Source organism: Ylistrum balloti, unplaced genomic scaffold (genome assembly GCF_031769215.1).
Source record: "Ylistrum balloti isolate Yb309-2 unplaced genomic scaffold, AGI_CSIRO_Ybal_v1 Utg370554, whole genome shotgun sequence".
NCBI classification, from domain to species: Eukaryota; Metazoa; Mollusca; class Bivalvia; order Pectinida; family Pectinidae; genus Ylistrum; species Ylistrum balloti.
Genome location: NW_026782349.1, coordinates 270,537 through 296,331, shown reverse-complemented (window position 1 = coordinate 296,331; position 25,795 = coordinate 270,537). Strand labels below are relative to the sequence as shown.

General features: G+C 36.3%; 1 protein-coding gene across 1 annotated transcript in view; it reads left to right on the top strand.

Moving 5' to 3' along the window:
- LOC132556190 (uncharacterized) overlaps window positions 1-23,685 on the top strand; it is a 33,252-nt gene extending 9,567 nt beyond the window's left edge. The window contains exons 5-16 of the mRNA XM_060220582.1: window positions 97-191; window positions 4,421-4,514; window positions 5,766-5,860; window positions 11,574-11,713; window positions 12,012-13,466; window positions 14,386-14,486; window positions 14,628-16,540; window positions 17,290-17,570; window positions 17,706-17,883; window positions 21,218-21,281; window positions 21,945-22,044; window positions 22,296-23,685. Of these exons, the coding sequence (XP_060076565.1) occupies window positions 97-191; window positions 4,421-4,514; window positions 5,766-5,860; window positions 11,574-11,713; window positions 12,012-13,466; window positions 14,386-14,486; window positions 14,628-16,540; window positions 17,290-17,570; window positions 17,706-17,883; window positions 21,218-21,281; window positions 21,945-22,044; window positions 22,296-22,340 (4,561 nt within the window). The 3' untranslated portion in view covers window positions 22,341-23,685. The remainder of the gene's footprint in view (window positions 1-96; window positions 192-4,420; window positions 4,515-5,765; window positions 5,861-11,573; window positions 11,714-12,011; window positions 13,467-14,385; window positions 14,487-14,627; window positions 16,541-17,289; window positions 17,571-17,705; window positions 17,884-21,217; window positions 21,282-21,944; window positions 22,045-22,295) is intronic.
- Window positions 23,686-25,795: the final 2,110 nt, after the last annotated feature.

Below are 25,795 nucleotides of genomic sequence, written 5' to 3'. Positions count from 1 at the left end.
TCCATTAACTCTGCCATGCTGTTCTTCACCAACTTCCTTCTTCCATTAATTTTTACATGCTGTTTTTCACTCACTTTTTGTATGTCTATTTTTCAGGGATGATGGTCGCCCGTCCAGCAGTAAGAGTGCCCGCCTGTCACGATCAGGGAGTGATCGTCAGGAGACGTATGGAGGCAACAGCCCACAACAAGGTCAGTAAGAACAAGAGCATGTCACCTATACATAGCTTAGTTATATTATCTTTATTATGTTGTATTATTTCATAGTTTGTTCTTCCCATTCCTGTCACTCTGTTCACAGAATTTGTAGATCAATCTCTTATAGTTTCTTACTAATTGCCAAAGTGGGTCACTTCTTTATTACCTTAATTTGAAAAAATATATTTAGTAGCATATTTACATGAAAGAAAGATTATGAAAGCATAAAGAAATAAGTTTGTGACCTTCAGTGACTTCAGTTTTTCATCTTGGCTGCTATCGTTATTTTCCATAATTGTTTTCATAATACATGTACTGTGAATAATAAAGAAAAAAACACATGTGGATGGTTGTTTAGATATAAATGTTTGAGGAGAAAGTGCATTTTTGTTTACTTTTTCCCAACTGTACCTCTTTACTAAGTTTTGCCAACAGTAGTTACTATAGGTTTCTTAGATTTTCATATAATTACTATACATGTCTTTACAGGAAAGTGTGGTCGAAATTCACTGAAAAATAAATTTGATAATCAATTAGATACTGGTGATATGGGAATGACCAAATCTCTCTTCCTAAATCAAAGATTTTAAGGGATTTCTCATTAAAGCTCAGAAGGAACTGACTGATCATGTATTTAAGAACTTGCCATCATAAGCAGTTCGGTGTTCTGCATTAAGGGATGGTGAACAAAAAAAGTCATTGCATTAGCTACAAAGCCAAGAGTTACCAACTAAAGTGCTTGGATCATCTAAGGATCAGGATTGATCTGAAGTCAGAATGATCATTGGAAATAACTGTGAAACAATTGCCATAGGTATAAAGCCTCACTGCATGCTCGGATAAATGGAAAGTTGATGATGTAAAGGGGGCCCTGTTCCCCCTAAAGGGGAATTGTGATGGTGAAATGACAAATGTTTTAAATACATGTGCTGAATTAAGTTTTAATAAAGTTTGAAGTGTTGTAAACTGTGTGCAACATTCTTTAGAAAATTGCATTCTACAGCAAACATTTGTTTACAGTGTTTATCACTACTATCTATGCAAATTACTTCATGAGTATGGCTGTCTCGTTGGAAATTAGTTATGTGCTAATTCACTGATAGTTATTTTCTGATCATAAGGAAGTCAATACACAAATTACAAAAGGAAGTTAGGTTTCTTAATTCTGAAAAGTATTACTTTGTATATTGTAAATATATGTATGCCTGAAGATGGTAGATATCAGTATGATATTGTGTTGTGTTTTCTGTTTATATCACCATCATCAGATGATGGGCTGTTCCAATTGCCCTGCTTCTGTGGTTCGTTGTCAGGATCTACCAGGCTATCCTGAAACAATTCTTGTTATTGCTATTTTTGGAGAAGTATTTGAAAGATCTTTTTCAAATTTCATATGTAAGGACCTCTTGGTCACTTTTTGAGCATTGTCCCATTTTCGGACTAATCTGAAAAACAACATGGCCAAGAGGTGGCCATCTTGGATTTTGGCAGTAATAGTTTGCTATCACTATTTTGGGAGAATTGCTTAATTTATCACTCTCAAATTTCATATGTAAGGATCCCTTGTTCCCTAGTTTGTACATTCTCACATTTTTAACTTATCTGAAAAATAACATTAAGGACAGGTGGCCTTCTTGGATTTTGGCAGTAATAGTTTGTTATTACTATTTTTGGAGAATTACTCAGTGAATGAATCATTCTCAAATTTCACATATAGGGACCCCTTGGTCTCTAGATTGTGCAGTATCCCATTTTCAGACGGACCTGTAAAACAATGTGGGTGACAGGGGTATATCTAGGATTTTGACACTAATAGATTGCAGATCACTCTTAGATTTCATATTAGATTCCCCTTGGTCCCTAGTTGTACAGTGTCAATTTTTGGATTGATTAAGAAAAGAAAATAGCTGGCAAGTGGCCATCTTGGATTTTGATTACTGGTATGAAAGTTTGTTATCACGTCTTGAGAAGATCTTTCCCAGATCTTATATGTAGATTCCTCTTGATCTCTTGTTGTGTGTGCCCCTCAGATTTTAGGACTGATCAGAAAACTGGGCAACCATCTTTGTTGTGGTATTTAAAAATTAATATTGCTTTTTCTTAAAAGGATTTTGAAAATTTCATATAATTAAGAGCAATATTAGAGGAAAGAGAGAAAAAAAAGAGAAAAGATTCAACTTTAAAGATCCACTTCAGGAAGCTGAAGAAGGCAGAAAGGCTTTGCTTTAGTCTTTTTATCGTTTATTATTGTTTCACAAAAGCTTTCTCTTTATTCTCCTGCATGTGTGTATATATATATATATACTTATATTGTGTATGCCAATGCTTACAATTATTTCAGCTCGTAGAAAGAAAAGATTCCGTCGTCATCACAGAGGTAGAGATGGTGTGTTAACACTAACATGTAACACTATTGTGTGTGAATATGTGCATGTTAATTATTGAGTGCTTGTTTTAGACTCACCACAGATTCTTTAAGCTAACTTGGAAACAAGGAGAAACTTGTAGAAAAGTTGATTTTAATAAATGGGCTGAGAAGACAAATTTATGAATTTCCTGTGTTACCCATTTCATGGCTTCAAAATCAGAGAAAAAAACTTTAGGGCAACATTGGAAAAAGACTGAATATTATCTTATAATTCAATAACTGCCATCTTTATTACTCCTGTGAATTTGTTTTTGCTAACACACAAGAAAATAGTAAGGAACCATTGCATCAGAAAAGGTTAAATGATTACCCCAGTAGATAATTGATTACATCTAATCACTGTCCCATCACTAGCTTATACAGTAACTAAGATCATGTATTGGAACACACCTGACATTTGTTATAAAAGACCATAGCAGTTCTGTAGAAACTCCACTTAAGTCACCTCACTCAGCCACAATGTGGAATGCACAAGGTTTTTTTCCCCAGTCTGCACAGTTAGTGTATTTATCCTGTGATAAGCCTGCCCTAGCTGTTACTGTTCATTATCATAACTCTAATTCAGAGACCATGATAATGTCTTATATTATACAGATTAACCCTATATCTACAATATCACTTAAATAGTTCTGATTCTTCCGATCAACTATATATATCACAGACCTAGAATGGAAGTAGTACCTAAGAAATTGTATAAGAAGATAAAAATTAATTCTGTGGTCTGTATATAATTATAGGTGTGCTATTTACATGTGCGTGTTCTAACTATTTTGATATTGGTTTTCCACTTTAACTTGTTTCTCATCCATTTTTTGTAGCATTATGCAACACAATATGATCAGGTCAGAAATTAGTCATAAGTGATGTGTAAGATATTAATTGAAATTGAAATTGAGAAATAGAAACATTAAATTTTTATTGTATAATTGATTTAATTGTAAGGTTGTTCAGTTGGGAGACTTATTGTAAATGAAATTTAAATTGATACATTATCTTTAAATGAAGACCAAGTGTCCTTAATCATAAGATCAGCTATCTCCCGACTTCATATTTACCTGTTCAAAATCTATTAACAGTATCGGAAGATAGATTTCACTCTGCCATTAGGCAAGGTGTAAATTCAATTAAATGTAAATAAAGAGTGAGAATTGGGTAAGAACAAAAAAAGGAGAGAAATTGAGTCAATAAACCTGTATGGTTATGTGACTTTTGAACATTGAGTAAGAGGAGTCCTGTTGTTTCTAAAGGAACTCTAGCAAATGACTCAGCACAGCTGGTGGACATGCATAATTAAATATAGTGTGAGATACAGCTAGGACTCAAGAAGTTAGGTGTTAGTACCTTCAAGGTATCAGATATTGATCTTGATTGACAAGACAGTCACTGCTGTCAGATGTCAGGGAACTTTTAAGTGTAATTATTAAGGATATATGATACACAAGTCATTTATTTAATGTCTCCTTCATTAAAGAGTTCCATGCTGAAAGGAACCTGTAAGAGAACTTTCATCAATGATAAATCATCTTGATATTTTAGAGATTTTATATTATTTATAAAACCAAACAGAAAAGTTGAATCTAGAAACAAAATCCTCAACTATTCTTCTGATTACAACTGTAGAATACCACAGTATGTGATATATGCTACGGAATAGGTACACTACTTTATAGTCTAGAAAATGCTATTCCCTATTAGTTTGATCACCACTGTCCTAACTGCTGACCACCACATGATCGATCTAAATCCAATGACCATTATTGTCCATTTATTGATGTTTTGTTGGGTTTTTCCATAGAGGGTAGTCCATCCAGTAGTGGAGGTGTCATTTCACCTGATGACTCTGACAACAGCTCACGTCGCCGGGAGGGTTCAAGGCTCCGGCCATACAGGTAAAACACCTTTACCACAATGTATTACAAATAAACCAGATAAATAGATCCTTTTCCAGTCAAACAGGTAAAATGCCATATAAACCTGTGTAACAATAATCTTACCCCAGACTCAAACAAATTGATCCTTCTTCAACTGTTCAACACCTTAAAACCTTGTGTAACCAATATACCCCATCACATGACTAGAGAAATGGACTCTTCTTCAACTGTTGAACACCTTAAAACCTTGTGTAACCAATATACCCCATCACATGATTAGGAAATTGTCCTTTGAAGCCAGCATTAAATGACAGAGATGGTATTTAATTAAGCAAGTGTTGATGACTCTTGGAAATGAAGCTGGTATTTAATTAAGCAAGTGTTGATGACTATTGGAATAACAGACTGCATGAAAGCATTCACAATAGGGTATTGAAGATGTGGGATGTTACCCTGACAGACTGCATGAAACCTCACCATATCCACAATACGATGGAGATAGGGTGTTGCTGTACTCCCTTTACCATGGTATACTCAATTTCACCTGTCATATGTAAGGAGGATCAACATAATTTGATGATATACCTTGAAGCAATGCTAGTATTGTCATTGTTAAATATCGGTAGATTTAAGATGCTCGTGTGATTTCTCCACCACAAGGGGATGAGAATGCTGCAGAAAAAATTGGTCATGGTCATGTTACTTGTCTATGATGGCAACAATATCAGGAACTATCTCTGTAAGATCTCAAGGTTAACTGTTTGTGACCTTCACACGGTGATGTAGTTTGGGAGCATAAAGAAGATATTTGTTTTGGAGCATCAATGAATGTGAGATTTTCTCTATAAAAAGGAAATTTTTGTGGAGGGCTTTTATCAGAAACTAGAGTTGTAACAGAATATTTAATGTGACATGATGTGTAGTCTACATCGTTGGGTGCAGTCTGAGAAAGACAGGTTGACCTCTCGTGACCTTGACCTCATGTTTGATATGATGGATTGGGATATGATTTACCACCTAATGTATGTATATGGAAAAAATTTTTTGATGGAAGTAGTTGACAGCAGTAAAATTTTGAGATATAATACATGCATAAACATTTTTTAGATAACATTGATATATAACTTGATATTTTAGTAGAACTCATCCAGTATTTTTATTTGTTTTCATTAATCTTCTTAATCAGGACACTTCTGTTCCTGAAAATTGTTTCACATAATGAAATCTCTTAATTAAGTAGTAAGTATTGTATGTTGATGTGTCTGACAGACCGTATGGGAGTCGTGATCTATATTACACTGAAGACCATGACGACTCTGGGTCTCTAATGGACAGTATTGCCACGGTGGAGAGTACACACACAGGTAAGTGACTTTAATGCTAGTGTAGAGTTTCTGTCCACATCTCACCTTGTTAGGTACAGTAAAACATGTCTATTACAAACAGAAGTAGGAGCTCTTGCTGTATTATAAACAAATTTACTATTCTGCATGAAACCCTCTTAAGCTTATCAGATATATGGATCCTACAAATTAGCATCATGTTTCAATTTCTATAAATGGAAACGCTGCAAATATGTAGCTGTTTGGATATATATGGTCAGAGCTAAACAATGCTTGAACAGCTTGCTGTTCAGTGTCAACTAAATACCTGTTTTTTATGACAGTTCACATTATGCAGCCTTTTCATATATCCGGAGCTGTTATAAGGATGTTAAATCCTGCACAAAGGTCATATCAAAGATCAAAATAATGATAATCCAATAAGATCAGCTACATTCAGGTCTATAATGAAACATGCCTATAGGGTCAGCAGAAGTTATTACATCCTCGTGTACTTTCTCTACATACTTAACAGGCCACTAAACAGACAGATTATCTAGTGTTTATTGTAGAAATGTTTTACTGTAATAGTTTGAAATGCAATGACCTTCAATTAGCACAAGTTCAATTTTAATACCTTAATTTTTCACTTTGGTAAAGCATGCATATATCTTTTGCTTAATCTTCTTATGAATACAACAGTGTATTTAAAATATAGATTATAGTTGAAGGTTTTGATCATAAAAAGCATGAAGTCCTGTCTCTTTTATCAGCATCCTTTTCTTTGATAATTAGTTTCTATCTTGCATGTATAACTATATGAGCTGGTATTATATATTCCAATGCCAATCTTTTGCAGCTGTAAATTCTACCATGGAAAGTTCTCACTCAGGTGAACCTCCCTTTTTGTTAAACCTGCCACCTGTGTCTCCTTATTTACCTGCCATTCTCACAAACTTCTAAGCATTCAACTGAGACAACATGTTAGATGTATTTGGCTCTACCTCTCCTATTTAAGCTTTTATAGTTTCATTGCAATTGATCAAGGCAAGCAACAAAAGAGATCTCATATTTTCTCACAGTATCAATTAGCCTCTAGGGTATCACTGCAAGGTTTTTTTAACTTCTTTATGAAATTACACACAGCATTTTCACTTACTGCTGTCTCATCCAATATCTTATAATAGAAACTGCAAATCGATAGATATGTAGTCATAAAGGTGCGTAAGATTTCTTGCATGATGATGATACACCAAAACATCAGGAAAATATGTGGTACTTAAAATTTGGCTTACCTTCACCTGTGTACGTGTCTGTAATACATATATATATATATATATATATATATACAATGGTAGATATGTTGCTAGATAAGTTCTGTATCACTTGTATAATATCTTCCTGTTTCCTTCCTGGCGTAACTTTTCCTTTTCTTCCATTACATGTGAAAAACTTCCTTATAAGATTTATATTGATTATACAACCCAGATCAAATGTCTCTCTGAGTTTTGTTTTTTATCTGATTTCTTCTGAAATTCTGGATATTTCCCAGCGAAGTTCTTTCTTATTCCCTTATACCAGTGTCCTGTGTTAATGAGGTGAATCATAGTGATAGGTGACTATAAGGTCTCAGAGATTCTAATTCAAAGTCTGCACAATGTATACATTTTTCTAGGTATTTTCTGTCATTTTAGAGAGTATTGTAAACAGAAATTTCTATAGTGTCCATTAAACATGATACTTTGTACGTATATCATATTTCATTTTTGAGTACCATATTTTCGAGAATCTAAATTTTCTGTCATGATCTCTTCAAGTTTAAAATTCTGAGATAATCAACCTTTAAACCAGTAGTGCAGGTATCTGTATTTCTGTGTATCAGGGAATCATTATATCATGAGTGATGGTTAGTATGAATCTTCTGAGTTGGTTAAATTTCCTTGTTTTAATTCCAACCAAACGTTTTATCATTCATTTCAAGTAAGATATTTGTTTGTGAGATGTGTAATTACATCGTGTTATATTCATTGATTGTATGAGTGTGATCAGAAATGTGTGTTTATATCTGGTTCTGCTCTGTGTTCTCTTATTATTGCAGTTCTCTGGCAATAAGCCCATGCGTAGTATTAAGCCCTGTCACATATGTTGCTGTCAAGTAAATGCTTTGTCATAGTCCTATAATAAACCTACCCGCTGACCTTGAATTTTGATATGATATATTTCAGTTTTAGAAATCTATGCTATTTCATTATTCTGTAATAAGCCCGCCCCAATATGTTATTGTTCAGTCAAGTTATAAACCATTGTTATTTCATTGTTCTGTAATAAGCCCACCCACATATACTGCTGTTCAGTAAAGTTATAAACTAACGTTATTTCATTGTTCTGTAATAAGCCCGCCCAAATATGTTATTGTTCAGTAAAGTTATAAACCAATGTTATTTCATTGTTCTGTAATAAGCCCGCCCCAATATGTTATTGTTCAGTAAAGTTATAAACCAATGTTATTTCATTGTTCTGTAATAAGCCCCCCCCCCCATATGTTATTGTTCAGTAAAGTTATTGTTCAGTAAAGTTATAAACCAATGTTATTTCATTGTTCTGTAATAAGCCCGCCCCAATATGTTATTGTTCAGTAAAGTTATAAACCAATGTTATTTCATTGTTTTGTAATAAGCCCCCCCCCCAATATGTTATTGTTCAGTAAAGTTATAAACCAATGTTATTTCATTGTTCTGTAATAAGCCCGCCCCAATATGTTATTGTTCAGTAAAGTTATAAACCAATGTTATTTCATTGTTTTGTATTAAGCCCGCCCCAATATGTTATTGTTCAGTAAAGTTATAAACCAATGTTATTTCATTGTTTTGTATTAAGCCCGCCCCAATATGTTATTGTTCAGTAAAGTTATAAACCAATGTTATTTGTATTGTTCAGTAAAGTTATAAACCAATGTTATTTCATTGTTATTGTTCTAAAGTTATAAATAAGTAATAAGCCCGCCCCAATATGTTATTGTTCAGTAAAGTTATAAACCAATGTTATTTCATTGTTTTGTAATAAGCCACCCCCAATATGTTATTGTTCAGTAAAGTTATAAACCAATGTTATTTCATTGTTCTGTAATAAGCCCGCCCCAATATGTTATTGTTCAGTAAAGTTATAAACCAATGTTATTTCATTGTTATGTAATAAGCCCGCCCCAATATGTTATTGTTCAGTAAAGTTATAAACCAATGTTATTTCATTGTTTTGTATTAAGCCCGCCCCAATATGTTATTGTTCAGTAAAGTTATAAACCAATGTTATTTCATTGTTCTGTAATAAGCCCGCCCCAATATGTTATTGTTCAGTAAAGTTATAAACCAATGTTATTTCATTGTTCTGTAATAAGCCCGCCCCAATATGTTATTGTTCAGTAAAGTTATAAACCAATGTTATTTCATTGTTCTGTAATAAGCCCGCCCCAATATGTTATTGTTCAGTAAAGTTATAAACCAATGTTATTTCATTGTTCTGTAATAAGCCCGCCCCAATATGTTATTGTTCAGTAAAGTTATAAACCAATGTTATTTCATTGTTCTGTAATAAGCCCGCCCCAATATGTTATTGTTCAGTAAAGTTATAAACCAATGTTATTTCATTGTTCTGTAATAAGCCCGCCCCAATATGTTATTGTTCAGTAAAGTTATAAACCAATGTTATTTCATTGTTTTGTAATAAGCCCGCCCCAATATGTTATTGTTCAGTAAAGTTATAAACCAATGTTATTTCATTGTTCTGTAATATGTCCACCCCAAGACATTACTGTTCAGTAAAGTTATATTTCATTATCTTGGTGGTTGACTTTGTGATCATGACTTTGTGGAGGGGGTAGATGTGTCAAAGTTGAGTTACAAAGGTCACTTTACAAATCTCTGCTGGTGGGAATTTCCCTTCAGCCTAGTGTAGGTGCCTGCCTGAGGAGCAACAGATCTCTAGTGAAAGTCATTATGAGGGCATGTCATTACTCCTTTATATTGCATATGTATTGAGTCCTTTGAATATTCTTTCAGTGTTTATTCATGGAAATAACCATTCTTCAGTTTAAGTATCCTGAAGATTCATATCAATGAGTGAATGTACCTGTATCAGTAATGGCTGTTACAGCAGTTTTTTTTTATATTATTATACTACAGATGACATACACAGAAACTGGGATCATAGTGATGAAACTTTCAAATATCTCCATGACGACCAGACCACCCCTGTCAATACTTACATGAGCTATTCCACAGATTCACATAGCAAATATAATGGTTATTTACCAAAGTCTGAGTGGGACTCGAGGACTTACTCTGATTATCAAAAGTATGATAGTGGTAAACAGAAATTTGATTATGATGAAAAAGACAAGTACAGCAAGCATGATATTGTAAGTGACGTTCACCCAGAGAGCTACTTTGGTGATGTAAAGAGCCGAGATTATAGCAACACACGCTATACTTCTGATTATATGAGAGACTATCGTAAAAATCATCAGAATGGTCTAGGTCGTCATGGTGATTACAAAGAACGTCACAATGGTTTCCATGGTGACTATGTCAGTGGACAACACAGTGTCTCGTGGAAGGATTATCGAGGTATCCCATTGTTGGTTTCTATAATCAAACAAAGCCTAACAGTAATGCTACCTGTGACAGTTATAGATATTGTTGATGTTTTGCTTCATGTTATAAATATTTATAATATTTGTGCTTAATAGATTTTGTGGTATAACAAATTTTAACAACTTCAAAAGAAAAATTTTTGTAATGTTCTGTGAGACTACTTAATTAGTGTTTAGAGAAATAAGTGAATTATGCTTTATTGTTGAATGAGCAAGTTTTCATGAATTATTAAGTATTACGTGAAAAAATTCCTCATATTTGGTTTAACAATCAGATGTGCTGCACTACAATAATTAACATATTTTCATCCATAGATAGTATGAAATTTATAGTATATGTGTGTATGTCTGTGTATATCTTAATGGTAGATAATTAAGTAAATAAATGAGGTTTGAACATCATCAGTTCTATATGCTCCATCTGTCACTGCAGATCAGAGATCAATATCATTTACACACAAGGTGTTATCCAGTAAACCGATAGGTGTCTACTCATGAATATTTAATTAGCCAAACTTATCGTACTAATTCTTCGGCTCTGTTTATGTACATAAGTATTTGTTAGGCCATGTGGATGTATATATCAGTGTGTTTATAATTGTACAGTTGTATGCGTGTATGTACGTGATGCATGCTTTTTTAACTCAGATGTTGGAAGGTATATTAATTTTTGCTAATTGTTTGTATAATACTTTCAATATTGTTCAACTTGCTTTTGTTTCAGTGAAGTTTGCAAAATAAGTTTTAACGCTTAGAGATAACTGGATTAATTTTGATGATTTTAAATATGTCCTTTGTTTTACTGTGCTCTGTTTTATATATTTTATATATATCGTAATTTTGAGTAACTGTTTAGCTTAAGCATAAATTAATGCAATATTAACTGCGAAAGGTTATGTAAAAACAAACTTCCTTTTTCTTACTAGATACTATAATTTTTTTTTGTAGAATGTAGTAATTAATGATGCTTCATCTGTTATAGTCCTGTGTTGTGAAATACTGATGGTGAAGTGTTGATTTGTAAGTGAAATGATAGTGTATGATGATTATGTGTATCACTGGTATTGTAACACCTTAAGTTTATCTTTGATATTGTTTATGCTGTAGGTTCTGATGATGCGATTGGGCCGTCTTTTCCTTCCCACTGCCTCGGATCAAGACCTGATGGACCAAAAACTGGAGGCATTTACTGTGGTCACCGGCTGTCATCAGAGGGACTTTCCACTATAGAGGAGAAATCAATGGCAGTAAGTAGTTTACAGTACAGAATACTATTTACACAATGTGTTTGGTGTCTCCATGTTCTATCCTATTTCGGCCCAATCAACATCATATATATCTTGAGAACCTGTCAACACTTTCAACAGGTTTGGTTGATGTCTGTTTGCATAGGAGCAGCAGTATTCATGGCTTGTAGACATTCTCTAACTTTGGTTTACATTATGATTATATCATGTTGCTAAATGTACATACATGTAAGACTTTTCTCACTGTATATTTTTCAGGTGTTGATATAATATGTTATGGTTGGTTATGTATTGACAGGATGACCGGGATAAGTCAGGGACAGACAGTGGCTTGGACAAGCGATCTATACACTCAGCCAATTCAAGGGGAGACAACATTACATCAACAGAGCACCGTCCAGACAGTGGCCTTGAACTTCTGTCGGGTCGCAATGTAAGACAGGATGGTGACCAGGATGCTCCATACAGTAGCTCAAAACCAACTTCTGCAGATTTACAACGTGATTTACCTTTAAAAGACAGAGAATATGTAGGAAGTTATAACCCTACTAGGATGACAACATCAGCAAGTCAGCAGAGGAACGGATACAGTTTGTTGCCTGGTGATGATGTCCTGGGCGGCAACAGAATGATTAGTGATGGAGGTACAAACAGTTATAAGTATCGGAGCATTGGATCAGATCATTCAGATCTCACTTCTGCAGATGTACGACCTAAGGAGAGGATAAGCACTGGTACAGAGAATGATCCCCTCTCTGTAACAACAAGGTCCGACCCTGGTGATATCTTCACCCCTCGTCCAGGACGGGAAAGTGACCTGTCTGTCTACCCACTGGACAGGCATTCTGAAGGCCGAAACTATTACAAGCAAGATCCTGTTGGTGTCACAAGATCTAGGTCAAAATCGGAGACAGATCTCATCGCTCTCAGTCCTGAGAGTCACAGGAATTCCTCACCTGTTCATAGCACTAGATTAATGGATTTGTCATGTCAACCATCCCCAATTTTCTCTCATCATACAACAATGGATTCCCCAGCAATGGCTGGTAGCAGAGGAAGCCCCAATCAGGGGCAGGCTCATGATCATATGGCCAAGTACATGGAAGAGAGAATCAGAAAACGACCTTTGGAGAAAGGAAGAGACTTTCAAGATTTGAGGAAATCTGATCATTTAGACAAGAAAATTGATTACAATCCAAGGTTGAGGTCAAGGTCACTTGAACCTGGGGAGGCTTATAGAGATCTTGATGTTAGAGACATTTACCAAGGGCAGCCTGGACGAGAAACCTATCATCCTAAGGGAGACCGGGAAATCTACCAGAACACAAGGGAGACAGGAGGAGGTACCATCAGTGATGGCGGTGTTGATGTACGCAAGGGCAGTTTTAGGATAAAGGAAGATAATGCACCAGTCGAATATGTCACCCAAGCTGAACGTCAAAGACTCATGAGTCCATCTTGGGCAAATTCAAAGAGAGACTATCCACAGAGCAACAGCAAGGTTGAAGTTACTGCCACATACTGTGACAAAACTGGACAGCCTCTGGACAGAGGTTACAATCCAAGTGCTGACCATCCACTTGGTTCCAGGGTTGAAAGACCTCTGGAACCAGGGGAAGGGCTGATAGCTCAACCCTTGGAGCCAGGACTTGATTTCCAAGAGACATTAGGTAGGAACTCAGACCAAGATAACAGACGAGGAATTGCATACTTGGATCCTGGAGAAGATGGACAATTCAAGGAACTAGAACAGGTGATTATTAGTCATGCATATGATAAAGTTAGCTTGTGTCTCTGCCATCAATCTGTGTCTTAACTAACTCGTGTGTAAAGTTCAACTTCTATGATTCAGTGTTATCAAAGGCTAATGTGTGCCATAAAGGGTTAAGGTGAAAACTCACATCCAGGTGTATCAATATAAGAAAGCCAATTTACTCTGTATTATTTTATCTTGAGTGAGAGGGTCTGTGTAGAAGGAAGGGTGTTGGTACAAACATTTTTGTGCCTCTGTCATGAAATGGGTAGCATATATTGCATTAGCCATATCTGTCCCATCACATCATGTTCCATCCCTTCCCATCTTGATTCAATGGAAGCACCTAGCAACTTCCTTCTTTGACAGATGTTGGTCAAACCATCAGATATGAGTATGCTTTGGACATCCTTGTGTTTAATGGTCCTAAGGTCAAGGTCAAGGTTGCCCTTGCTATATATAGCAAGTAATCAACTGATTCAATTTAAACACATTTCTTTCATGGATTTTGGTCAAACGTTACTCACTATCAATGAAGAGTATACTTTAGACAATGTTGTGTTTCAGGGGCCTAAGGTCAATGCCAAGGTCACCCATGCTATATGTAGAAAATCATCAACTGATACACTTTAAGCACTTGGCTATTTCATTTTTTCATGGAATTTTGTCAGACTTTATATAAAGGTCAAGTATGAGTATAATGTAGACATAATTGTGTTCTAAGGGTCTAAGGTCAAGGCCTTGGTGGTGGGGACTTTTATGCCTTGCATTTTCTAACCTAGTTTGTTGCTGGTTCACCTGTCAAATATTTCTGGAAAAAATGAGCTGTTCTCTGGTTAATCTTGAATGAAATATACTCTCTATTTTCAATGTTCTACTTGTCTGATACATGAGATTAAATTTGTTTTCATTCCTTCAGCTTCCCGATTCTGACTTTGAGGATGCTATAAATGAGGAGAAAGAAAAACTACTGAAGGAGAAACGTGACAAATTGATCAGGGACCTGGAGATGAAAGCAAGGTCAGACTTTTAGGATCAGAGCCTCTTATAATGTAACAGTTTATAATAGATTGTGATTAGATAGATGTAACACATGTGATCTGTGTATTATAGAAACTTCGGTAGAATCACATGTAATTCCATTGTTCTTTTCATCCATAGGTCACAACACAAATTTGTTCCCCTGGTGGATAACGAGAGTGAATATGATGAAGAGTTTGACAAGAGGCCCCCAAGCAAGCGTGTTGTTATCCTTCGCGAGAGTTTGGAGAAGGAGTATCGAGAGTCTGTCCACCCCGACATCAATGACATGTGGCAACGGTTCAAAGATGTTGATCCAAGCAATGCCAGTGAGAGCAGCTTGAACACACCACGCATGGATACTCTTACCAGCTTAATTAAAAACCCAACAAAGCACGTTGTTCAGAAGTACATGGATGATGTGACATACGAACGCGCCAAAGAAAACCGCTTGATGAATGAACTTAAAGCATTACATGAGGAGGGAGATGATCGTCAGTCATCTCAAAAACAGGAAGTGGAGAAATCATCGAAGCAAAGAAAAGAAGCTGAACGACTGAGATGGGAGGCAGAGTACAGGAAGAGGTTAAGTGGAGATGATGAGAGCAATGGGAGCTATGCTGAGATCCTGGCACACCAGGAAAAGAAGAAACGAGCAGAAAAAGAAAAGAAAAATAAGGAAAATAAAAATAGAAACAAAGAAACAAAGCCAGCTCGTGTCCAGAAGCTTGGAGACAGTGCTGACACTCTTTACTCAATACCAGAGGACACAAGCTTTGATACGACAACACCAAGTAAACTGAATGACTCTGAGCTGATGTTAAAAGCCAAGCGTAACAGACGACGACATGTCATTGATCCACTGATGGCCAAGCTTCATGACAAGGTACTACACCAGCGGGATAAGATCGACAAGGAGAGAAAGAAGGAGATGCGTAGAATGGAGAAGCTCAAGAAATTGGAAATGTTATTGACTGCTAAAAAAAAAGGGAAACTTTCAGACAAAGCCATCGGTGTCGAACTGGACTTGGTGTCATCAACAACATCTATATCCATGACAGATTCATCCACCACTCTTTTAGATACAGATTCCACGTTAACCTCACAGGCAGATTCCAATGTTGCTGTTGCCGATACAACCTCATCTAAAGAGAGTAGCACAGATGTACCCTTCCAACAGCCAAACAAAAGTCGACAAGTGGCATTTCAGGATCAGGGCAGGGTGCCAACACGTGCCAGGATCACCATGAAGGACAATGTACAAACAACAGGTATCCATGAGGATTCTGAATCTCAAAATGAGGACAGTATTTTTCATCGGCCATTTTCAGCCAAGAAAAGAGGGGAAAAATTCAGCAGTGAGAAAAAAGGAAAGCAGAAAGGAAAGAAAGGAAAGACTGCAGATATTTATCAGGAACCGAAAATTAACCAGAAAAATAAAGAAAATGTTGAGAGGTTTTTAGCACAGATGGAAGAAAGTGGTATATATGGTGACAAGTTTGAAAAGCCAAGGAAATCAAGGTCGCCCGCATCTCGAAAGTATAAGTCTGTATCAACAATGTATCCATCTCCAATCCACGTTAGTCCTCCGCGGCAACGTGGTAAGAAATCAGGAAAGGTCACAATGGTGTCTGAGGCTGTTCAGACCAGTCCCTATGTTCCCTCTCACAATGACAGAGGGGTCATACCTGTTCCTCTCATGTCGCCAGAGAGAAGACGCAAACATGTCTCCACCTCACCTAACAGGTCAAGTTCTCGCTCTCCTGCTCGCCAGAGGTCTGCTCATACTAGTATTTCATCGTCAGCTTCACCTCTTAGGTCTAGGTCAAGGTCAAAGTCACATGAAAACAAGAGGACAACATCATTTGAGATAAGTATGTCACCAGAGAGATCAACTGTAAATGAGGTCAGAAGAAAGCCAAGGTCACCGTCCCCAAAGACAGACATTGATTATGGATACTTGTCGAAGGCTGTCCCACCTCCTAAGTCTCGAATGTTTACTCCAGAAACTCCAGACGACACCTGTATTGCCAAGTTACAGGACAGCCCAAACAGTAAGCGTTTTTTAATTGATCTTTACTGGTATAAACACATTTACAGGACAGCCCAAACAGTAAGCTTTTTTTAATTGATCTTTACTGGTATAAACACATTTACAGGACAGCCCAAACAGTAAGCTTTTTTTAATTGATCTTTACTGGTATAAACACATTTACAGGACAGCCCAAACAGTAAGCATTTTTAATTGATCTTTACTGGTATAAACACATTTACAGGACAGCCCAAACAGTAAGCTTTTTTTAATTGATCTTTACTGGTATAAACACATTTACAGGACAGCCCAAACAGTAAGCTTTTTTTAATTAATCTTTACTGGTATAAACACACTTAGGAAACTACACCACAGGGATGGTTCCTGTAGAAACAAATGACTTTTCCAAATACTTCACAAAGTTATGATTTCATGGTGGTTATGTTATCTATCGAGATAAACTGACATTGAAGCATACTCTTCTTCAGCCGTTTTTGTTTCTGCATCATCCATCCCTGTGAAGTAGTTTTCTAGGCGTGATAAAGTGACCTGGTATCTACTGAAATATTGTTTCATATTTGGACTTAGAGCTAACTACTAATTTCATTATACAGCTCTCTAAATAGATAAAATGAATATCCAGCAACAGCTAGTTAGAACAAGCTTAATTTAAGCATATCACAGAATATAGAAAGGAAAAATATGAGAATTGGTGTATAAGATAAAGTGGTTGACAGCTTTCACTGGTTATAATTGTGATGAATGTTTCAGGGGGCATATCTTGGTACATTCCATTGCCTGAATCTCGACCATGGAGACAACCTCTAAAGGAACAGCAAGCACATGCTGTAAAACAGAAACCATGGCAACCTAAATCTATGCACCCTGCAGACTGGAAGGCTGCTGTTAGTAATGATATCCTCAATAAATCACGAGACACAAAGTTTGACCTTGACCCAAAAGGTCAAAGAATAGGTGATGATGACATGGATGCCAAAAGCTCTGATGAAGAAAATTATGATCCAAAGCCATTAAATAAAATGTCCTTGCAGGTTAGTGAGATAAGTTCATATTTGAGTTTGATAAAAATTCTAAATCCAATGAGATCATGGTGACATACATTTTTTAGATAGTAGTTTCAAGTACACGGATGCATTCCAAACAATAAAATCTTTATAACTTTACAGGAGGCTTTTAAGACTTTCAAGCAAGGCACAATATCTCGTGTGGGTGAACGTCAGAAGCGAGTCCTGTTAGCAGCACACGAGCGCCAACTGCAACATTACCTTGAACAGGAGAGAAAGGAACTGTTTGAAAACCAGGGAGGCAAGAAGGAGTCGAACCCAGAGGCTCATCCTTATAGTGGTAAGTGTATAATCCATACCTCTATACTCAACATTACACACCATTATAGCAGTTAGTGCTGTAAACACCTCTGTACTCACATTACACACCATTATAGGGGTTAGTGAAGTCCACACCTCTATACTCAACATTACATATCCCTCTTGTGGTAAGTGAAGTCCACATCTCTATACCCAACATTACATATCCCTCTAGTGGTTAGTGAAGTCCACACCTCTGTACTCAACATTACACACCATTATAGGGGTTAGTGAAGTCCACACTTCTATACTCAACATTACATATCCCTCTAGTGGTTAGTGAAGTCCACACCTCTGTACTCAACATTACACACCATTATAGGGGTTAGTGAAGTCCACACTTCTATACTCAACATTACATATCCCTCTAGTGGTTAGTGAAGTCCACACCTCTGTACTCAACATTACATATCCCTCTTGTGGTTAGTGAAGTCCACACTTCTATACTCAACATTACACACCATTATAGTGCTTAGTGAAGTCCACACTTCTATACTCAACATTACACACCATTATAGGGGTTAGTGAAGTCCACACCTCTATACTCAACATTACATATCCCTCTAGTGGTTAGTGAAGTCCACACCTCTGTACTCAACATTACATATCCCTCTAGTGGTTAGTGAAGTCCACACCTCTGTACTCAACATTACACACCATTATAGTGCTTAGTGAAGTCCACACCTCTGTACTCAACATTACACACCATTATAGTGCTTAGTGAAGTCCACACCTCTGTACTCAACATTACATATCCCTCTAGTGGTTAGTGAAGTCCACACCTCTATACTCAACATTACACACCATTATAGTGCTTAGTGAAGTCCACACCTCTATACTCAACATTACATATCCCTCTAGTGGTTAGTGAAGTCCACACCTCTATACTCAACATTACACACCATTATAGTGCTTAGTGAAGTCCACACCTCTGTACTCAACATTACATATCCCTCTAGTGGTTAGTGAAGTCCACACTTCTATACTCAACATTACACACCATTATAGTGCTTAGTGAAGTCCACACCTCTGTACTCAACATTACATATCCCTCTAGTGGTTAGTGAAGTCCACACTTCTATACTCAACATTACACACCATTATAGTGCTTAGTGAAGTCCACACCTCTGTACTCACATTACATATCCCTCTAGTGGTTAGTGAAGTCCACACCTCTGTACTCAACATTACATATCCCTCTAGTGGTTAGTGAAGTCCACACCTCTATACTCAACATTACATATCCCTCTAGTGGTTAGTGAAATCCACACTTCTATACTCAACATTACACACCATTATAGTGCTTAGTGAAGTCCACACCTCTGTACTCACATTACATATCCCTCTAGTGGTTAGTGAAGTCCACACCTCTGTACTCAACATTACACACCATTATAGGGGTTAGTGAAGTCCACATTTCTATACTCAACATTACATATCCCTCTAGTGGTTAGTGAAGTCCACACCTCTATACTCAACATTACACACCATTATAGGGGTTAGTGCTGTAAACACCTCTGTACTCACATTACACACCATTATAGGGGTTAGTGAAGTCCACACCTCTATACTCAACATTACACACCATTATAGTGCTTAGTGAAGTCCACACCTCTGTACTCAACATTACACACCATTATAGCAGTTAGTGAAGTTCACACCTCAATAATCAACATTAAACACCATTATAGGGGTTAGTGAAGTCCACACCTCTATACTCAACATTACACACCATTATAGGGGTTAGTGCTGTAAACACCTCTGTACTCACATTACACACCATTATAGGGGTTAGTGAAGTCCACACCTCAATACTCAACATTACACACCATTATAGTGCTTAGTGAAGTCCACACCTCTGTACTCAACATTACACACCATTATAGCAGTTAGTGAAGTTCACACCTCAATAATCAACATTCAACACCATTATAGGGGTTAGTGAAGTCCACACCTCTATACTCAACATTACACACCATTATAGGGGTTAGTGCTGTAAACACCTCTGTACTCACATTACACACCATTATAGGGGTTAGTGAAGTCCACACCTCTATACTCAACATTACACACCATTATAGGGGTTAGTGCTGTAAACACCTCTGTACTCACATTACACACCATTATAGGGGTTAGTGAAGTCCACACCTCTATACTCAACATTACACACCATTATAGGGGTTAGTGAAGTCCACACCTCTATACTCAACATTACACACCATTATAGTGCTTAGTGAAGTCCACACCTCTGTACTCAACATTACACACCATTATAGCAGTTAGTGAAGTTCACACCTCAATAATCAACATTAAACACCATTATAGGGGTTAGTGAAGTCCACACCTCTATACTCAACATTACACACCATTATAGGGGTTAGTGCTGTACACTCCTCTATACTCAACATTACACACCTCTGTACTCACATTACACACCATTACAGGAGTTAGTGCAGTACGTACCTCAATTCTCAACATTACACACCTCTATACTCACATTACACACCCCTATAGTGGTCAGTGTATAATCCACACTTCTACACTTAATGTTACACACCCTTTTAGCAGGTAGTGAATTCCACACCTCAATACTCAACATTTCTAACTATTATGGAGTTAATGTGGTACACAATTTTGTACTCAATATTACACATCTCTGTTGTGGTTAGTAAACTTGTCCAGATTATCATTAGGCTTTTAAGAAAGAGATCTGAGTGTCCATTTAATTACGTAGCTTGAGAGAAAGACTTAGATGTCTCCTGGATTATTTGGCTTGAGATAACAATCTGGGTTTCCATTTAATTATTAGGGTCAAAAGAGAGACCTAGGTGTCCATTTAATTATCAGGCTTGAGAAAGGGACCTGGATGTCCATCTAATTATCAGGCTTGAGAAAGGGACCTGGATGTCCATCTAATTATCAGGCTTGAGAAAGGGACCTGGATGTCCATCTAATTATCAGGCTTGAGAAAGGGACCTGGATGTCCATCTAATTATTAGGCTCTATAGAAAGACTTGAGTGTTCAATTATGAAAGATTTCAGAGAAGTCAAATAAGTTAAGAGCTGAGAGAAGTATTAAGAATGTAGTCAATTACCCACCCAAGCAAAGAAATAGAGAGAGACAAGGAATAAAAAAAATAATTACTAGAGCTGAGAGACAGACAGTTAATACTTCACATAGCCAGAGAGAAATATTTAGGAATTTAATAATTGAACTGTGATAAAGACAACAGAGACTCACATTTCATGGTAAATACGTGTAATGAATATTGTCAACAACTGGTTCCTCTATCTCCATATTTTATTATTTCCAGAAAACCTACACAAGCCAAAAAGAAGATCCATGTCTAAGAAAGAAATGAAGGAATTAACTAAAAGGTTGGTTGAAAGATTTCACTTTTATTTCTTCAAAGATAAGTACTGGCAAAGTCATAGCATGTAAGTTATTAATGTTCCCACAAACAATATAAAATCTGTCAATCTGTCCATACTGTGGCGGTTCATGACTTTTTGTCATTTCAATTGCTTTTGTTGTTGTGCTGTTGAGTGTCATGTCCATGTTCTGAAATTAAGCAATGTCAAATGTGGTCAGCACTTGGATGAGAGACTGCTCAGTTGTACCTTGGATGGACTTCAGAGTACCTCAAACTGTTGCTTTGCCCATACAGTTTGCTTTTTTATTTGTTGACCTGAAACTCTGATTATACACTAACATCACAGTGAACGTTGTCTTTTCTTTCACATTTTTGATTAGCCATGTTTCTTTAGGAGACTTTGGATTTAGCTCTATTTTTGCGGTTTGGACAATGTGTTCAGCAAAATTAAGACTTCACACTTTCCCATCCAACTAAAGACACAATGTGTGCTTTACAAAAGCATCTTCTAGAATTACAAATGTTTTGTTCTCAGCATTGCTTTTCTATGAACCAACCTTTATCTGAACCAAGCTGTGGCAAGGACATCTAATCATGAGTAATACATTTCAGTGGTAAGAAAGTTTCTTGTATTATACATATAATTATACATCATATTTTCACACAGGTTGTACAAAAAACTCCCTGAAGTGCAGGCCATGAAGTATGTAAAGAAACGAGATGAGGATTACTCACTGAATCGTCTCCGAGCACGGGTCTTCAACAGGGTAAGACAAGTTCAAATTCTTCATGACTGCATTATGAGACACTTAATAGTATTAGTGTTGTATCATATACTGGTGATTGATTTCTTTCTGTGTTGATTACAGTGATCTCATCTTAACTGAATGTAACACCATAAAAAAATATGTAAAATTTTCTAAAGACCGTTTGTGTCGGTAATGATTTGCTGCTTCTGTTAACTCCTCCTTGTCTCTGGTGTTATAGTGCTTATAATGATTTTTATTTCTTTGTGCAGAAAGTCCAGCGGAATGTTTTAAGGAAATCAGACCAAGTAAGATAGCCTGATCTGTGAAGTGATGGATTCCAGCACAGATGAAATTATATCATAAATAGATAATTTATATCTAGTGTAGCGCTGTTAAGTTTGCTAGAGTTTTAAAAAATAGTTTATTACAATTTCAGTACTTTTGATAATGATACAACTTTTTCATCAAATTCCTTTGGAAATAGAACAAAGACATATTTATATTTTTGGTTTCTGTAAATTTTTTGAAAGATCATGCATAATTCTCCGAGAATAACTTACGAAGTGCCATATTTCCAGTAACTTCATAAAACAGGAGAACGGCAGTTTATAGGGTGTTGGTTGGTTTGTGTTAAGATATTCTGCAGAAGTCTGTGATATTATGTGTGTATAAACATGTATTGTGACAAGGTTGTCTCTGACGTTGCACTACTGTGATATGTTGATACGTAGAATTAGCATGAAAATCTACTCTTATTTTGATGTCAAAATGTATAGTTCTCATGGTAATCAAAACTGATACTGCTGTGAGTGGTTTACCTGTGCCCATAGTGCTCCAGTCACTAAAAGTTCTAATGTTCTTTGCCAAACCCATCTATGCCATTTCTTAATGAATAGTGGGATTGAATTGTCATAGATTTAGGATAATCAAATCCTGTCACTGCTGTGTACGTTTGGGTGAGACAGTTTGGTGTATTGTTATCAGGACTATGTTTGATTTTTCTGAGATGTTAGTTAGATTTATTAAAAATTGCATCATCTACATGTATCATTGGTACACTGGTATCATTGAAGTGCTAGGTATGTAATGTTACACTTTATATAGAATTAGTCAAAGCAACATAAAGGTATAGAAACAGTATGATACAGTGATATGTTCTACACCACTATAAAGGATTGCCCTTTACCCGAGGGGTTTACTCAGGAACTGTTTATTAAATGTTGAGGAAGAGTAGTTACGTATACAGACATGTCATTGTTTTGATCACACCATATTTTACTATCACAGTAGTGTGTATCTATTTATATGGAAATTAATCATTAATGTGAATATATGTTTGCAAACACTTACTGAAATTAATATTGTAAAATTCTGCTTGTACTTTGTTATCTAAGAAAATATTAGATAAAAAAGGCTGATATAGGGAGTTCTTAATATACCCATTTATAACCACATTTTGTTCCTGTAAATAGGTTCTATATTTATACTTGGTAGAACTCTATTATCTTGCCATAAGTGGAATAGTTGTAATGTTTTTATCTGATCAGTAGAAGATGGTGAACATTAGTCCTAGAGTGTATAAAGTGTCCATGGTAGTAGTATACTATTGGTGAATGAGTGGTTTATAACCATTGTACATCTAACAATATCTAAATGTATTACAGCATTAAACAAAATAAAGCTGAAGATGACAGCGTCTGTTGTATTTTCCGTCTTTTCATAATGCAGAGTTATTTGCTCTTGTGAGAAGGTATTATATCGTCAATTGTTAGTGAGAGCAACATGATAAAATCTGCGAGAAAATATTGTTATTTTCTCATGCTAACTAATGACACAAGTCAATGCCTGCTAATAAGAGCAGATAAATGCATTAAGTAAAGACAAATAGTTGTTAGTGTGCTTTGTCAGATGAAGCATAGATTTCAAAGAACCAAAGGGACTTATATTTTATAGAGAAAACCAAGTGGAGTCCTATTTATTGAAGTGAGCAATATTGGAGGTACTCTGTATTTATCTAGCAGAAAACCTTTGTTTAGTAATAAGCCCACCCTTATCTATGGCTGTTTAGAATCATCAATAAATGCTATTTCAATGTCCTGTAACAATAATAAGCCCAGTACCTAATTAAGGGGCAATGTGCCTGTTCTGTAATAAGTCCAAATATTGACAAAATCAGGGATGATGTGTTAGCCCTGCAATAAGCCCAACAAAAGAAAAATCAAGAGATACCTCTGTGCCGTGATAAGCCCAACTGACTGAATAATGGTTATGTATTGGTGCTGTAATGAGCACAACAAACTAAACAAGAGGAAATGTGTTGGTCTTGTGATAAGCCCAACAACAGACTAAATATGAGGTTATGTGTAGGTCCTTCTATTAAGCCCAGCAACTCACTTTAAATCAAGGGTTATGTGTTTTCCCCAGGGCTTTATCGCAGGATACATAAAGTAACTCTCAGATAAGGTATTATTTACAGGTAAGTAAAATTTACTCACAGAAATTCCACTGGATAGTTCAGTTATTGTCTCCTTCAGCAATGAAGAGATACATAATTTTTCTATCTCATATGACCAGAAGGCCTATCCCTTTTAATATTTGGTAAGGAGGTACCTTGGTTGGAGTACTAGGAATGTTTCTCATATAAATTACCTTGACCTCTATTCAAGGTCACAGGGGTAAAATATGTTCAATTAAGAGGCCTGCATCGCTCACCTGGCTACTACTGCTATTCAGTCATTTAACAAAGATTTTCAAATACCAGTAATTTCTGAAATTATTTCCCTATTAGGTATGGCCTTGTGATCATACAGAAGTCAGATTCACCTTTCAGCATTCCCACAAAGGAGTTTTCTCCATTTCCTTGACTGGACCCCACCCCTCTGGCCCCAGGGGGCTGAGACCCACTGTTAATACAAATTGATTTCCATTCACCAAAGCATGCTTCAGACCAAATTGGGACAATATCCAAGCATTTCTACAAAAGAAAAGGATTCAAAAGAAAATTTGCTCTATTTCCCCTATGGAGTCCCTCTCCTGCCATAAGGGGACAAGACCCACCATTTTTACAAAATTGATTCCTTTCACAGAACATGATTCCAAATTTGGACAAAATCCTATCATTCCTAGAGGAAGTTGGATTTTGAAGAATTTGCTCTATTTCCCCTACTGGGCATTGCCCCTGCTGCTCAAGTGGGCCGAAACCTCCCTTCTCCCAAAGATGCTTCAGACCAAATTTGGGCAAAAATCTAATCATTCCTCAAGGAGGAATAGGATTTAAAGAATTTGCAAAATTTCCACTTTTGGACTAAGCCCCTCGGACCCAGCAGGTTCCAGACACAAGATTTACAAAGGATATGTTCCCCTTTCCCTAAGGATACTTCTGACCAAATTTGGTAAGAATCTGCTTGGTTGTTTATGGCATAAGCTCACTGGTCCTTTGGACCAGGTCAGCTAAAAAAAAAAAAATCAGCCTTCAAGAATTTCCTCTTTCATCAAGCAAGTGTCTGACCCTTTTCATTTGTATGATCCCCATGGTCTTCTTGAATATGTTCATTTTTCAAAGTGATCAGAAAAACAAAATGGTGCAATAATTTTAAGGATAAATTGTAAAAACAAAACGGACAACAGACAGCCATCATAAATTTTGCTCTTTGTGCATGCTCCATTTTGGGACTGATGAAAACAAAAAACAAAACAAAGTGGATGACAAACAGGAGAGAAGACGAGATAGAAACAATGGGAACATATCCAACTAAAAATAACCAATAGA